The sequence below is a fragment of the Eleginops maclovinus genome, chromosome 13 (genome assembly GCF_036324505.1).
Source record: "Eleginops maclovinus isolate JMC-PN-2008 ecotype Puerto Natales chromosome 13, JC_Emac_rtc_rv5, whole genome shotgun sequence".
Taxonomy (NCBI): Eukaryota; Metazoa; Chordata; class Actinopteri; order Perciformes; family Eleginopidae; genus Eleginops; species Eleginops maclovinus.
In genome coordinates, this window is record NC_086361.1 from 12,859,427 (window position 1) to 12,876,747 (window position 17,321).

A 17,321-nucleotide genomic window follows, 5' to 3' on the forward strand; every position below is an offset into this window, starting at 1 on the left:
GACCTCTGAATCAATTTCCACATCCCAGTGTTGTCTATCACTTGAAATAGGGCTTATGTTGCCGTCAGTTATGACTGTGACCCTGGCAGAGGAAACAATAGCAGTCAGAGTTCTTGTGTACAGGATTTACTACTACTACTTTGTGAAATTTTTGATCACTAGTTGAACTACAGAGCAATGTTTCCCTGGTGTTGTTTGCATATCATACAAGCTAAAAAGGATCCAGATTCCCAGGCACAAAAAGGGTGGCCTGTGAATACTTCAACACCACTCTCCTGATTGACAGGTCTGTGCTGAGCCAAAAAAAGTATCCATGTGCCATCAACATCTAGGGATTTATAATAAGACAAGCTAGCAAACATGGAAAAGTAGTAGTTGAGAGTAGTAGACCAGTTTTTCTTCTGTGGAAGGGCCTCAGTATCTTCCAGGAATTGTACCGTGATGCACTACCAGCGAAAGAGCTGGAAAATATGCAGCTGACCCCCAGTGGTTAAACTTCTCACCTTGCACCAGTGATGTTGTAATGCACTCCAAGTAACTGTGTTGATAACAGTAGAGTTACATAACACCAAGAGAATAGGTTTTTGTCAATATGTAGTTCTTTATCCAAAAAATGAGCCGCCGCAAATCACATCAACCACTTATTTGAGAGTCAGGGAGGACTCCCGAGAATCCATTACCCAATACAGTCATTGGCGTAGCAACTCACACAGAGAGCTTGTAAACAAGTTCATGATGCAGACTATTTTCCTGTGCACCTACCTGCAACATTGGGGATTATAGGTCACACCATTGACCTTCAATCTGCTTCCCTGGGGGCATCAATTTATAAATCCAATTTCTGTCGGCCCGAGGTATAATTTAGGTCTACAAGTCTATTGTCTAGGCATGTCTAAGCAAATTTACCCAAGTAATAACCCACCCATTTGATAGCCTTTGAAACTAATAACCTAAATCTTTTGGGATTGCTCCTTCTTATTTGTGGGAGCAAACAGAGAGCAGAGTACATGAGAGGAGAGGAGAGGCGAAATGAGAAGACATTAGGAGAAGTGCCACGATGTTTTAGGGATGCACTATCAGGTCACGCAGAAGGAGACAAGAGAGGCAAACAGACAGGAGACAAGAGAGGACTGGGTAGAAAAGAGGAGTAGAAAGGGCAATTGGGGTGACAAGAGGAGCCAGGAGAGAAGAAGTGAAGATGAGATGTAAGAAGGTGAGGTAGGAGACAAAGGAAGAGGTGCAAAATTAGGGACAAGGAAGGTAGATGAGAGTTGACAGGAGAAGAGAGGTGGAAAGAGGCAAAAAAGGAATGAAGGGGGAGAAGCAAGAGCAGAAAGCCATCAGGGGGACTCATGGGTGAGGAAAAAGGTTTTAGAAGGAAAGAGACAAAGACACTGAGAGGGATTAAGAAAGGCAGACTGAGACAGACGAAGAAACTTCATCTGACAGTTGCTACCCGTACATAAAGCTAAATGTGATCATCAAAACCCTGCAGTTAGATTAAAGCCACGTAAACAACTTAATCCACTTAGGTCATATAGAGAGTGTTTGCTGTAGGATTAAAATGTGTGGAGAGCTGTGAAATTGGAAGCATTATGTGAAGATTGTTTAGAGATGTAAACACCATACCCGGACTAAGCCTGTCCATCTGACTTCTCTCAAACAGTGCAGCTTGCCCAGTATACAAGAGTGTGAATTTTTTAGAGCTACTGTCGTTTTCATAGCTGGCATCAGTGTCTACATTCTGGACAAACTGCTGAGTTGTTACATAGCAGCAACTGAAAAAGAAGCCAAAGAGATAGGCATTTGCATTTTATGAGGGCGGTTTCTGTATTTACTGGTTGCCTATAGGGAGAAAGGCACATGACAATTAATTTAATCAACACACACACACACACACACACACACACACACACACACACACACACACACACTGTGCAAGATTGCATCAAGATGGGTATATCGAGATAAATCCGTCTATGCTATGCATGTAAACAGCTTAATGAAATTACTCTTAGAATCAAAGTAAGGTTTATAATTAGATTAGGGTATGATAATTAGATTATTGTGTTGATGCAAACACAGCTACGCTATACACATTCGCTCTGTGTAAATAAACAAAAATGAGCACTCCCTCTCCAGGGCTTTGAGGCTTCATCAACTTTTGCACTTTAATATACCGAGTACCATGACAGAGCTAAGCCTTGATTTGATCTGCATATTGTTGTTGTATTTTTTTAGCTGTCATCATAACTGTTGCCCATGGCTTACAGAGATTTTTAAAACACATGTCTCTAAACAAAAGAAAAGCCAATAGTTTTATTAGTACTTTACTAATGTTTTCAGACTGAACCAAGCACTGAAGGGATTCTGCATAGTGGTTCTGCTTGTTTTCCTCCATAGCTTTTCCAATCACAACTTGCTTTTATTAATCATAAAGTGGGGACTTCATATCAGAAATGAAGTAGTAAATATCAGTACCAATGAACTTCATCATTTGTATAAGCCTGTTCCATGTACTGCATTTTTTTTTTGTTATAGTTCTGGCTCCAAAGGTTATAAAAAACTGTTTTCACATAGACAATATTGTCAGACATTAATTTCAGTGAGCACATGTCATCACTACAGGAGCACTGTTTTTGCAGCTCACTGTTGCTGGGCAGTGACATTTGATATTTACCATTCCCACAGCAAATAACCTTTTCAGGTGGTGCTCAGCCAAACCTGAGGGACCAGAGCAGAGTTTGAGCACCACTGGAGCACGATATGTAGTTGGGCCAGGCCACAGGAAATGAATCCTGCATCCGAACCACGTTGTCATTGTCATCTCCTCTACTAAACGCAGTGTGTGTGTGTGTATGTTTGTGTGTATGCATATGTACACAAATGTATGTCCTTTGGCAGGTGGTGGAAGTTTCAGTGTATGTACTCGTGTGTGTGTGTGTGTGTGTGCAGGCTCAGAAAGTGTATTGAATATTCAGTCACTGGTAGTGGTGGCTGGGCTGCTGAAATGGTAATACAATGTAATGTAATAATAATAACACTGGCTCATTCTCCTTTTCTCAGTGCCCCTTCTCTCCAACTCTCTCCCAATCTCTGTCTCTGCTCTGATTACTGTGCTGTCCCGCAGGCTATACATACACACACACACACACACACACACACACACACACACACACACACACACACACACACACACACACACACACACACACACACACACACACACACACACACACACACATACACATACACACACACACACAGGAAAGAGTATGTGTAGAGGTTTTGAAAAGAGACAGGGAGACGCCCAGATTTGCCATGGCTTCTGGGTAGAGAGTGAGCGAAAAGAAAGGAGTGAACAGAGTGAACTCTTAGTGAGAGAGGGATGGGTGGAGGAAAGAAAGAGCTGGAAGACACAAAGAGATTAGGAATAAGGGAGTAAGCACAGGGGAAATAAAAGCGAAACATACTGTAGTGTATAGTAATAGTTTTTAACTATTATTTACTAGCTTTGTCACCTCGTTGTACCTTGTTGACATACATAAAAGTATTTTCAAAAGAGCAGGATGAGCATTTCCCTACATCTTGGGCGATGTGCTACATATCGAAAAAGATTAGAAACAAAAAAAATCCCTCTATTAAAAATTTCACCTCTGGTTAAAGCAAAAGACATTTTGTTTTACCTTACGCCACAAAATCCCATCAGAAGAAATGTTACCATTGGGCCTTTTATTGAATATGCTCTGACTTTTAGATATGTAGATGGAAATCAACATTTTCACACTTTGTAATACGATATTGATTCTGGTTTGTCAGTCTCTAGTGTAAACAAGGCGAAGACAGTTTTTTTTCCCTCAGGTGTAAGACAGTGTCTCAGTGGGGAACTGTGTTTTCCACCACATTGAGAAGTAGAAGAAATGAGCTAGATTTGTAACCTGCTTGCTCTGCCATGACAAGCATGAATTACCCAACAGATGGTAGAAAATGTTTTACACAGCATACTTCCCTCCACAATAAACAGAATTCAGCTGTCTCTGCTTAGACACTATATTGTTAAGTTTAGGTGTTATTAATTTAGCAGTAAAGAAATGTCAAAGCTTCATTTACACCCTTCGTTTTCTTTGATTTGCGCAACATCAAAGTTTATATGATAATGAGATAAGTGTTTAAACAAACTAACTAAAACTAGTTAGTTTGAAAACTAACTAGCTTTACCCAAACAATATGTGAAAATAAATCTTCATATTCCAAAACCATGAGAGCTACTATGATGCCGTTTCTCACACTTCTCTAGCATGCTTTCAACAACATTTTGGAACCTGGCTGCAGGGATTTGCTCCCATTGGGATACAAGTCTATTAGACACTGATGTTGGGTGATGAGGCCTGGCTCCTCGAGGGTGTACCGGTTTATTCAAAGGGTGGGGAAAGGGTTGAGGTCAGAGCTCTGTGCAGGTCAAGTAAGGTTATATCACACCAAACTCCAAGTCTAGACCAAAATGCAGTCCATAAATAGATGTATTACATCTAAAGCAAAAGAGGGAAGGCAGTCACAGACACTTTTTGTGTTTTTAAGCTAAAGGACTGAACTCAAACTATGACAACCAGCCACAGAAGTGCTCATAACAAATGAGTGAATCATTTCAATGGTTTAATAGGTTAATGCCTACAGCACTTACTTAATTTACAAATGTTCAATGCCAGATTTATTTTTTCTAAATATGGCCCACAGCCACCCCTTGCGTTTTATTTTAACCCTAAGCTGTCTGTGTGAACAAGGCTGTTTTAAAAAAAAACCTTGCTGCAAGATGAGGCAGCAGGCAAGAAGGAGGAGAGAAATTCAGATGAGATAAGAAAGGGGTGGGGGGGAGAGAGACAGAGCAAGTCCTGTTGTGAACACTGATTACTCTCTGGCCACTTGAGATTGATGGAGAGTGACACAGTAGGCATGCTCACGCAAGCACAAACACAGACACAGACACACACACAGACACACACACACACACACACACACACACACACACACACACACACACACACACACACACACACACACACATATAAGAAAAGTCTCGCAAATACATCCAAACAAAATGGATTTAAATAATCCCATGCACACACACACACACACAAAAGAACTTCTCCGTCTCTGTAAACTGAGTGATGATGGCACCCAGAAACCATTCAGCGCAACAATGTGTGTGTGTTTGTGTGCGTGGCATATGTGTGAATAAGCATTTTTTCCTCTCTGGATGTACACATCTTTGGCAGCTCCCACCTGTCTTAATTAAGGGAGGCTATTAAGACAGATTGCTTGATTAAGTAGCATTCCCCTACTGTCTTATGACTAGCCACAGACATGCAGAGACAAAATATGTTAGCTTTTGTAGCTAACCCCCGTTCCCACTGATAGGGATGTGCATGTATGTGAAGCACAGCAGATTTATACTTATTTTTATTTTAAACATTTATCGTAATTACTCTAAATGTGTTTATGCACGTACCCTTTTTCACCAAAGCAAAGTCTTTGTATTTGTAAAACTACTTAATTCTGAGACACTTCACTTCCTCCTCTGGTCACATTGTTGCCAGTGACATGTTCCCATCTGTCTTCTTTAAGCAAGGCCTCACCTTTTTATGATTAAAACCCTGTAGTCTAACATCCACAGTGAACAATGCAACTGTTGGCATAAGAGTGAGACGGCACAGAAACGATTGACCTTGATAATTATGATTTTATTTGCACCTAACAGGAGATTTATTAAATGTTGAAAGTTAATAGTCATTTGGAATACATTTATCGCAGCAGTTTGGAGTCAAATCAACAGGATAATGGTAGGAAATATCCAAGTTGCAATCAGAAAACATGAATTAACTCGTCTCTGTTGTTTTTAAATCGAGTCAACACATTCTCTACAATGTGCGTTCATTCTAGTGCTGAGAGAATAACTGTGATTACAAAACAATTGGAAGTTGTTAAATGTGTGAGAGGTGCCATCACAAGCTGAAGATTGCACTGTGTGTATTATTACAGTATATCACAGCATGGGTGACATGACAATAGACAGAACCATTGTGATTTAGCTGAGAAAACATCCTGTCAGAACTTGATCTAATGCTTTGTGAACTGAACACAATGCTGGGAACTCCTCCCGCTGCTCCTTTAGTTCTGTTTGCTGTAAACATATACAATCACATTACCATTGTAAACTGCTTGAATTTTAAAAAGGGGAGCGCTGAGAAATGTATAAAAGTGTGTACTCCTGCATTTGATTAAAAAATAATGTTACCTGTCATGTGTTCAACATGGCAGAAAATTACCTTTTTAATCTAAATGCTGTTGATGTTTTATTAATGAAGTTCCCTCCCTAAAACCTGCTCTCGAGTAAAACCGCTTTTGTGTTCTGCAATAACAGTCGGCCTAAATGCTAAAATGCATAATTAACAAGTTGACACATAAACCAATGTACCTCTGACAGCCTCTGTATGTCTGCCCCCACCCCTTCTCCCTTTTCCACTTCCTTTGCTTCTTTCTCCGTGTCTCACCAATCCTCCATCGATCTCTGCCACCCCATGCTTCTTTATTTCCTCCCTCTCATTCCCATACTGCCGATAGGATAGCGGGTTTGTATTTCCGTGGAGGAAGAGAGGCACAGAGGATGGATGGGAGGATGGTAGACAGAGAGATGAAGAGAGGGCGAGATGCTCCTTTGGTCTAGCGTATTTAATCAATTATGTTCTCTTGCTCCCTCTGGCAGCCCTCCGCTTGATATTCTCTCTCTCACCTGCAGACACACATAACTTGTCGCAGACTCACTTCATCAGAGTATTTATTTGTTCTATTTCCTGCAGTTGTAGATAAATAGAGAATACAGGAGCTTTGTAAGTTTCCATTATTTATACCAGCTGATATGGACTGTTTCTCATATAAAAAAGATATATATATATATATATATATATCTGTAATTTTATCTCCAAGCACATTTTTAGGAACAACCCTTGTTTTCTGATTTTGATGAATTTCTCATAAAGCATTTTGTCTCCAAAGCAACCGCCCCATTGGGATCTGAGCTTTATTCAACAGCGTGGTGTGAGATGGAAATATCACCAGAGCAAGTAATTTACTCCAGTTCCCCAGAGAACAACACCAATTCACTTATCTTATAATAGATACATTTGTACGAAACAAAAGACCATCTCACACATTTCATTTCTTATATTTTTCTTTGTAAAACACATATTTCTATTTTGAAAAATCTAAGTTAAATACATCCAAGTGACCATTAAGATCACTTCTGTGTTCTTATGTTTTATAATGTTTCTAAATAAATATGCATGTTATTTAATGAAAACCAATTCTTCATCAGGCTGTTTTGACAGTCCATGTCGTGATGCCTTAAGATGACACAATGTTTTACAGGTTTTTCCACTCAAAGATGTTTTAAAGAGTTAGTAGCTAGCCTGGCTTCACCCAATGTATTTCAAACTGTCAAATCACAGAGTAGGACACTCTCGGATCAAGGAATTTAAAGAAAAATTATTTGGGCCGATCCGAAGATGATCTATAATACCTCGGGGCAGCTCTGAAGTGCTTTTATAGCAGATATCTGGGGAGAACACTAACCAGTCACAGATGGAAGCCATCATCATGGATGAATGATTTAATAATGCATTACAAATTGTCCAATAGGGGAAAATCAACTACTATTGCTTCATAGCAGCTTAGAAGCTGATGTTTTTTTTTATTTTTTAGGACCATTTGGTTTCCAACTGAAAGCTTTAAATATCTACATAAGTAGTTGCCAAGCACTCACTATCCTTTTTTATTCCATAAGCATTGTCCTTCATGTACTTTCATTCCTGGCTCCTAAGCAGAAGATGTTTCCCACTGCTGCCGGCTACCAGATTGGTGACCTTTTTAGTCGCCAGAGTGTTTCTCTAATCTTCCAGCTACTGCTCCAAGAGAAATTTGTACCTTCGTCTTGCAGCTTGTACTTGTTAAGTGCTTCCTGAGCATGCAATTCAATATTTTAGCATCACACACACAACGGCACACACTCTCGGTATTGATTTATGATTTAATTTCTGGTTTTAATATTGGAACAGATTGAACATACACACTCTCTGCCCTTAATGATGCACTCTGGGTAATGATGTCATAGCATGAAATGAATTGAGAGTTGTAAACATTAATAATAGTACGTGTGAGTGAGTACACATATAAAGAGATATAGAGAGGAGAGCTGAGGACTCGAGAGGGGAAAGAGGAAGTGGATGGGGAGAAGTAGTTGTGTTGGGGTGTGAAGATAAAGAGGGGGTAAAAAGGCTTTCCTACCAACAACTCCCATGCATGTTTTCATAACTTCTAACATCAGATGATACAACCAGCCTATAGTCTTGTTAGATAGAAATAAAAATGATGAATACATAGAGGCAGAAGAAGCATACGTACATTTCATATCAACTAATGATATACAAATAGATAACTTACATGTACAACACCATTTTTATTTGTGACCATGACACACCAGTGTTAGTGGCAGTGTGTGTACTGCACATGTGGAATGTGTTCTCAAACTCCTGAACAGTGTGTACACAACTACATCTGTAAACGGCTGTCCGCATCCATATCTGCTTCCTGTTGGGAGTATGTCCATGGTTTTTGCTATTGCTTTCAATTTATTCAAATAAAATGCTATTAAAGTGTTACTTTTCCCTCGAGTACCTGAAAATATATCTTAAATATACTTACTTCATTTATACCAAATGTACTTATGTCTGCCACATTCACAGTTGTCTTCCTGTGTTGTTGATAATGTAACTCAAGCAGCTTGTGTCTGCCTGGACGTGTGTGTGTGTGTGTGTGTGTGTGTGTGTGTGTGTGTGTGTGTGTGTGTGTGTGTGTGTGTGTGTGTGTGTGTGTGTGTGTGTGTGTGTGTGTGTGTGTGTGTGTGTGTGTGTGTGTGTGTGTGTGTGTGTGTGTGTGTGTGTGTGTGTGTGTGTGTGTGTGTGTTTACGGATGTTTGTGACTAATAGCAGACATCAGAGAATCCCACTGATCTAGGTCACAAGGTGACCCTCCCCCTGCTTCACTCACACACACACACACACACACACACATACACACACACACACACACACACACACTTTTTAAAACACCTGCTCAGCATTTTTGTGCTCCACTTCATATCGCTGTTATTAGACCGTACTCCTGTTGGACAGTAGTGTATACACTGTACTGCCACTATCCTTGTGTGTGTGTGTGTGTGTGTGTGTGTGTGTGTGTGTGTGTGTGTGTGTGTGTGTGTGTGTGTGTGTGTGTGTGTGTGAGTGTGTGAGCATGCATTGGTGTGCCTGTGTGTGTGTGTTCATATTAATGGACTGTGAAGGTTAACAGCAGGGGTTTATACAAGGAGACAAGCCAACATAGGAGGGCAATCACATTCACACGCATACCTGTGTCTCAAATGTAACAGCCAAGGTGAAATTACTCGAATAAAAAACTATGAAAATGTAATGTGAGTAGAAAAGGCACCTGTTGGCTGATGCTACAAGATGAAAGTACCATACATCAAAGAGCTGGTGTATAGAGGAAGGTTATTGCCTGAGATTGTATTTCAGCTGCGGATATGTGAAATAATACCAGCAGCAGGGAGGGGTTTTTTTTCTCTAAGTGCCAACTGGATAGCAGTCACCTCTTCTCAGGCTGCCAGCAATGCCCTAACACTCACTTTGCTAACCACAAGAGCCTTGTTCATCTTCTCAGCCAATTAAGGGATCTTATCCTGCCCAGTTGATGAAAGAATTGCAAATTGGGTCCTATCTGCCGGTGCCGTGCCCTATCAAAGCCTCAGTTCATAAGCTTCTATGCAAAAAGCCACCATTGTTAAAAATGTTATATCGCAGTCTCATGGTCAGGAAGCTGTTTGAAACATTGTCATAATTCCATATAACAGTCTATTAGATAACGTATAGGGTAATAGAAGTGGACTTAACAGTTAGTAATATAAAGGAATATAATGTGGTCCCCTACATTTTACAAAAGCATCAGAAACATCCATGAGATCCCTTACCCTATCCAGCTGTCACAAGTTGGCGTTCTAAGCAAGAACAATGAATAAGAAACACCACATTTCTACTTTATTAAGTAAGCTACCTTTTCCCAAGTTAACCTAAGTGGTGCTAGAGACCCACGCTGGTTGTATTGGGCAGTGAAGTCCTGATACTGTGTAATTCACTCTGTGTCATCACACACACAATAGGCTTTGTTCTCACCCCATTCTAGACAGCAGTAACACACACTGAGATACACATGCAAGAGAGAGAAAGTGTAAAGAAAGCAAAGTAAACTAAACCTTAGGCAGATTGTTTCTCTCTGTTGTTGCAGTGACATTTTTACTGCTTGACAACCTTGTTTAACAGACTCAAGCTTTGTTCCTTTACAGAATGGCTACACAATTTCTTGTGTTTCTCTGTTGCTTCTAAAGTTTTTTCTGTTCATACTCATATGTACTTCTATTTGTAAAAGAGCCAATTGAAGTTTCAGACCTTCAGCGCATGGCATGTTTGCAACACTCTCTTGTGTCTGGTCCTCTAGGGTCTAGTTTAGGATTAGTTAGGGGGAAAACGAGCAAGGGCTCAGCTTTTGTAGGTGTGTTTGTCTGGGAATGTGCATGTTGTTTAGCTTTTTTTTCAAATCTTACACATGTTTTTTATTTCTTTCTTTCAGGTTGTCAGGCAGTAATGTACCCTCTCCCGTCGTTAGCAACAAAAACTGGCTCCGACTGCATTTTGTGACTGATAACAACCACCGTTACCGTGGTTTCAGCGCACATTATCAAGGTAAGATGGCTCAAATGTGACAACAACCAGAGAAACAACATCCTGGTGTGGGATGGTTAACTAATGACTAACAGAACTCTGTCAAAAATCTCCTGATTTCTTTGTTATTTTTAAGGTTCTACTTAAGCTCCTGTGATCTTTTCTTTCTTTCCTTTTTCGCCTTTTTGTGTTTTGGTTCTTTCTGATCCTTTTTTCCTATTCAACAGACAGTTTTCACCCATCAATGTGTCTCTTACTCGCTTTAATTACGCTTGTTGAATCCATTTTACCTGTCTCTTCTCTACTTCCGTTTCTATTACTCTCCCGCTTTTTATGCATCTCCATTCTTTCTAGTTTTCTCTCTTCTACTCTCTCTTCTTCTCTCTGCTCAAAGGCGCACAATTAGACAAAAAACTCCCAACTGGTGGCGAACATGTGGGAAAGGATTTGGCAACGTCCATGTCTCACAACAGCGATAATGAGAGCTGAATGTGGAGGAGCTTGGGTTTATATTTTACACTCTACTTGTTTTTCTCACCCCCACCTTCCCATGTTCTTTTAGACTCTGATCACCTCTTGTTTGGTACTTTTAAACACTATTGGCCTCTGTCTGTGAATCACCTGTGCACGGTGCACAAAGTTCATTCAACATCCGACGTTCATCGGGCACGGAGCTGTGTTTGATATTTTCATGGCCAGAGGCTTGTTGCGCATCTGCCGCGCAGTTGGAAACAGGGTGTGATTGAAATACACTAGCAGTAAGCGTTAGGGTTGGCATCAATCATGGTCAGCCAATCACCTTTAATCCCCTAAATCAATTCATCTGGAGCGTGATTTATTTGTGAGGTTATTTTTGTTGTTTACCAGTGAAATGATGGAAACAGTGCTGTGTGCCTTCCTCCTGCGTCATTGACCTGGGCTGAGTAGACAGACAGTACAAGCGTAAATCATGGTCATGCTTGACACCAAAATTGCACCGTGCCACTTGATTATTACTGACACACTCCCTACTGTGCCTCAGCTCTCACTTCACAGCACATTCAAGTTCACAGCAAGTCACCGAAAATACCAACCAGACTCAGGATAGACAAATAAAGTGTGCACCGACCCGTCCAAAATGCCATCTCTCGGGAGCATGTGTGCCATGTGCTGTCAGCAGAACTGGACCCTCTTGTTTTTATAGTTTGTCAAGGAAAAACTCTAAAGACAACTGGACACCTTATGTGAGTTTGTACATGCCATGTTTTGAAAAGTCACAAAACACAGATTTGATTCTAAGCTACCCCTCAGTGTTTACATGTTTCATCTTTCATTTCAACTTTTTCCAACCTCTCTCTTTTTGTGACTGTTTTTCCAGACAAAACTTCTATAATTGTTCGTATAGAATCTTAATTGTCATATTCTTTTAGACAGACGAGATAACGTTTCCTTCGGGTAGAAATGAATATCATTGCATCGAGCAAGCAATCAATAGTCACTAAACCAGGGTTTAAAAATCATCTTATAGCTGGTTTTATATCAATGTTTCAACTCTTTAAACAGCAAATTGATTCCAGCTGGTTACCTAACCAACATTTGGTGCTCATTGAAATTACTGTGATTAAATATTTAGATTTGAGGAAAATGTTTTTGGTCACATATGCCTTTTTACACGACTGAGGTCAAATTAAACAATTAAGCAAATGAAAGTGCAATTAATTCAGATCATGATTTTATATTAACTCTGCATAATTTCCCAATCTCTGGGTATGACAGAGCGTATTAGGTTGAATGTGACCGAAGTTGACTCTTCACTGCAAATGTTTGATTTTGTTTAAAACACTGACAGATTTAGATTAAGAACAGGCAAGTGAAAGTCAAACCAGTATTCTTAATGTACACATGCAGCATATAAGTTGTAGAAAGGACCTTTTCAAGAGTTCAAATCATTTTCAAAACTCATCCTTCTTTTCCCCTCCTTTAATTTAGTTCTCCCTCCGTCTCCTTTCTTTTGTTTAGCTCCCTTGTCCTCTCTCTTGTCCTTATCCCCCCTCTGAACTACATCTCTCCTTCTGGCTCTCCCAGACTTTCTTCTTGATTGATTGACTGACATCCTGACCACTCCCCCTTGAGATTTGCTGTTAACTGGTTTAATTGATCTTAATTCATTTAAAAGGTTAATCAACATGTTAATGGGGGGTGTCAGTGTGATAAGTTAGTTGATTAATTCTCCATGATTGACTGGCTACTCCCTGTCATCTGTCAGTCATCTCACATTATGTTGGTTTTTGTACATTAGCAGAAGGTCAATTTGTGTGTCTGAGTTGATTCAAAATCTTCACAGTTTGGTGTTAGAGCCTGTGTCAATAAGCCAATACATTGCCTGAATTCAAATAAGTTCTTCTGTATTTTTCTTAAAGAATTTTGTTTGTTTTTTGTGCCTTTGTTAGATAGTACAGCCAGAGATAGACAGGAAAGAGGGAGAGAGAGGAAGGACAACATGCAGCAAAGGGCCATGGGTAGGTTTCAAATCCAGTTGAGTCACTTGGGTGCTCAATGTACTGTATTTCATAACATAATGCTACACGTTATTATAACTTGTGTCTGTTTTGAGAAATGTGTGTCTATAGTGTCAGTGTGCAGTGAGGATGGATTAATGAACCAAAAGATTGCCAATGTCGCTACTTACATTGCAGGCTTATTGATGGATATCCTATTCCTTTAATTTCTTGTAGAACTACTTGCAAACCACTGCAAAAGAAAGGGAACAAACACATTTCAAAGCCTTTATTATATTATTTCTAGAATCATTAACCTTAAACTTTGTTATTATTTTGTGTTTCATGCTATACTTTAATTGTAATCTGTTCCACTGCATTTATTATTCTGTAACCTTCAGATTTACTCTTTAATTAGTATTCTTAGTATGCTCATCAACTCCACTTTGTTATAAACAGTTCCACTTAATGATAATCCACTCATTTTAAATGTTTACTTTGACTGTTATTCAACCCCGCTAGCCGTAGATTGTTCTGGTCTACTAAATTCTTCTTGTCTCCTGTAGAATAAATTAGAATGGCAAAGCCCGGGGCAGGGTTAGTTAAGTTTATTTTCAAACACTGTATGAAAACAATTCCAAATTTATCTCTGAGAGATTAAAGAAACAAATGTGCTTTGGCAGCGCAGTTTCCTTCATAAGACACGGCCATGAGACCTCAAAGAGATGTTTGGCTGTCGGTGCTGCTAGCTAGCTGGACAGATTGTGTGTGTGGGGGGGGGGGGGTCATGTGTGCATCTGTTCAACCTCTTCCTTCTACTTCTGCCCAAATGGTGAAGTCTGGAATTGAAAATAAGCTGCTAATGATTTATACCCCATTTTTTGCAGAGAACAAGGGGAAGAGATGCATAAATGAAATAAGCACATCACATAGGAACAACTGAGAAAAACGGAGACGGGAGGTGTTAAAACTGTGGGGCGATCCAGAAAAACAATTAGAGCAGAATGGGAGACAAAAATGAACAGAGCGACCAGAGAAAAAGGGAAAAGGATGAGATAGATAGCCAGAGAGCGGGAGATGGGTGGTGTTTGAGGGGACGAGTCATTTGGCAGAGAGGTTTGGCTTCATATTCAAGCATTAACATAGAGAGTTTTTAATGTCCCGCTGTCACAAATGTCTGTTGTACACCACTATAAAAGAACAGTAAGTGAATATGTGTGGATTGATGGTTGTGTTCTGGACAAAGCCTGTACAATATAAGTGCATTTAGTAACACAAAGCCTACAGCTCCTCCACATGGCTAAACAAAGATTTACAGAGTTAATTGACCATTTGAAGGCTTAATTGATGCTTCAAAATGATTCATAATGACAGGGTTTAAAAACATTCCATGGGCAAGACGTTGAAAGACCTAAATTAGGTCTATCATCTATGTTTTTAATTGAAATACAGAAACCTCTCCTATTCATTTTTTACTCCCAACATACCAGGCTGGTACATCATATGTTAAAAAAATACTAGTTTTACAAAAATTACATTCAGTTATGTTTGTTGTTATGTCCTACATTAAATCTCTGCTCTTTAGTGCCCCACTTTACAGAAAAGCATGTACACATCCATTGAATGTCCATGCCATTAGCATGTTTAATTAAAGCTTAGTAATTATTCAGAAATGTCTACATCTCTGAGCAACAGTAAATGCTTTTCACTTCAGGACCTAAATGCATTTAAAAAATCAGGTCACCCTGATATAGAAATGCGATAAGCGATTGCTGAGTGTGTTTTGAAACACGCTATAGAGTCCGTAGTCATTTTGTAGGCCAGGAGGAAATCAGAGTTGATGTAGTTTGTCACCCTGGGAACTGCTGTGAGTTTATTGAATCTTCCTTGCACTCGCAGCTTGTCATGTGGGGATATTACCCCAGCTGTGTGAGCATGGGGTCTCACACTGGGACGTTGGCTTACTAAAACATTCAGTTTGTATTCTGTAGGTTTATACCGTGGTCTGTTATCTGAAATCACGGGTTTTCAAGAACTTAGCCATGTTTTTGTATCCATTTATTTTTGGATTTAAATTGTAAATCACCTCTGTGGGTTTATTGATAAAACTTGCAAATACCAACACAATGGTAGCATAACTAGGTGTCGGCCTTCCCATCTAGAGCAATGTACTTAGTGTATTGCTCAATGATGCTTCAGAGCCGGGGAATCAAACCACCAACCTTGTGATAAAAGGATGTGCTGTTCTATTTCCTGAGCCAAAGTTTCTGAAAAAGTTAGCCATAATGTGATGACAAAATTGGACGGTACATTTTGTTCCTGCTTAAACTTGTGCTAAAAGCTCCATTACTATAAATATTGTTTGCGACCTTAAGGCATTCACACTAAGACAACAAATCCAATTGAATTTTTTATGGAACAAGTTATAAAGTTTTTCTGCAGTTCATCTGTAGCTTGGTTTGGAGCAGCAGGTGTATAAATAACAATAGTGAAGGTTTTAATTTGGGGACAAGTTTGGAAAACTGTGCTGTGGCAATCAAAGTTCCCTTCAGCAAAGCGCTGAAACCCAGCTGTTACATTGCCCTGTGTAGTGAGTGTTGAAGCCAGATTCCAGATGTGACCGGGTGCGTTACAGTATGGTCTCACCCCCAGGAAATACACCCTGAGGCTGCAGCTGGGAATGTGTTCTCAGTCATCCTGCCTGTTAAATAAAGAAGGACGTGAGCAGCTCGCCCCTAAAGCTAGAAACCAGTGATTCATGTTGACAAATAAACTCTGACTTGTCAACAGCTTCAGGAATAATATATGAGAACACAATTTTACAGTAAATTTACCCTGTAAATAGGTCAACTTTTATAAGTTTCAGGAGCGGTGGACACCTAGCCAGCAAGTGAGTCCCACATTTACTCAGCTATTCAGACACTGGTAACACAATTCATTCAGGTTATTGCTCCTTCGGCCAGGAAAATATGCATTTACTGCAAAAACATTAAGGTTTTATTTTAAGTGATGAAAATTAAACGGATGCATTTAATTGAACTTTGTTAAAGACCTTCACCAAACAATGATTATCCAGTCATAGCCACAGGGTCATAGCTTAGCCTCGTAACTAAGCAGGGCAGGCCTGTTGAGCTCTAATAATCTCCATATATTAAAGAGAAGGTTATACTAAATCATTGTTTTTCCCTAATTGCTTTCATTGTTGGCCTTTGGTTTCATATCAGTTAAAACGCTATAGCAAATCAATCTGAATAATTATGTGTAACTGTCAACAATGGACACTCTAAGAATACTGTACCCAAAGCCATTGCATGTTTTAATGTAATCCACTTGTTTGAATCATATTGTGTTTGATTTGAACAAATCACCTCACTTTTTCAAACCTTAAAAGTAATTCCAATTGTAATTTCACAACCCTGTATGCCACATGCTCGTAACAGCATTATTTGATTGTAATTTAAAATCCTTAAGAAAACACAGCCTCTCCGTTAGCCCAACAGCAGTTTCTCAGCTCAAGCCCATTGAAACAAATTGCAGTGCACACCATCACACATTAGAAAGCAGCTACACTCCTACAGTGTAATTGTCATTCACAACGACATTCAGTCAATCCACTGGTCAATCAGAATTTTACTAATGTTGCACTTACTGTAAGTAGCTCAGTTAACAGTGTCAGGTAAAAGCCTAGAATGTGTAGTCAGTCAGCCAGTCAGTCAGCCATTTGGTCTGGCAAGCAGCCAGTCATCTATTTAATTGAATGGTTGCCAGTGTTTCCATTTACTGTACGTATTTTAGTCTGAACACTGAGAAATAATGTCTGGCTCTTGTTAAAGGAAATCAACTTTTACAGATGGGATAGGTGGAGGTAGCAAAAAAGGTGAGGGTGGAAAGATCCTGGCTATGCTTCAAAGTGAGGATGCTTTGCAGTTTACCTGAACTGATGATTAAAAGCACAAAATGAACCTCACTAGAATCCCCATATCTAAATTGGTTTAATAGACTTAAAAGCAGATATCATGAT

The 17,321-nt window shown here is 39.6% G+C and overlaps 1 protein-coding gene across 1 annotated transcript in view; it reads left to right on the plus strand.

Moving 5' to 3' along the window:
- The window catches only part of csmd3b (CUB and Sushi multiple domains 3b), a 312,509-nt gene that overhangs the window by 161,067 nt on the left and 134,121 nt on the right, over window positions 1-17,321 (plus strand). Inside the window, exon 6 of the mRNA XM_063899320.1 lies at window positions 10,732-10,844. Coding sequence (XP_063755390.1) covers window positions 10,732-10,844 — 113 coding nt within the window. The remainder of the gene's footprint in view (window positions 1-10,731; window positions 10,845-17,321) is intronic.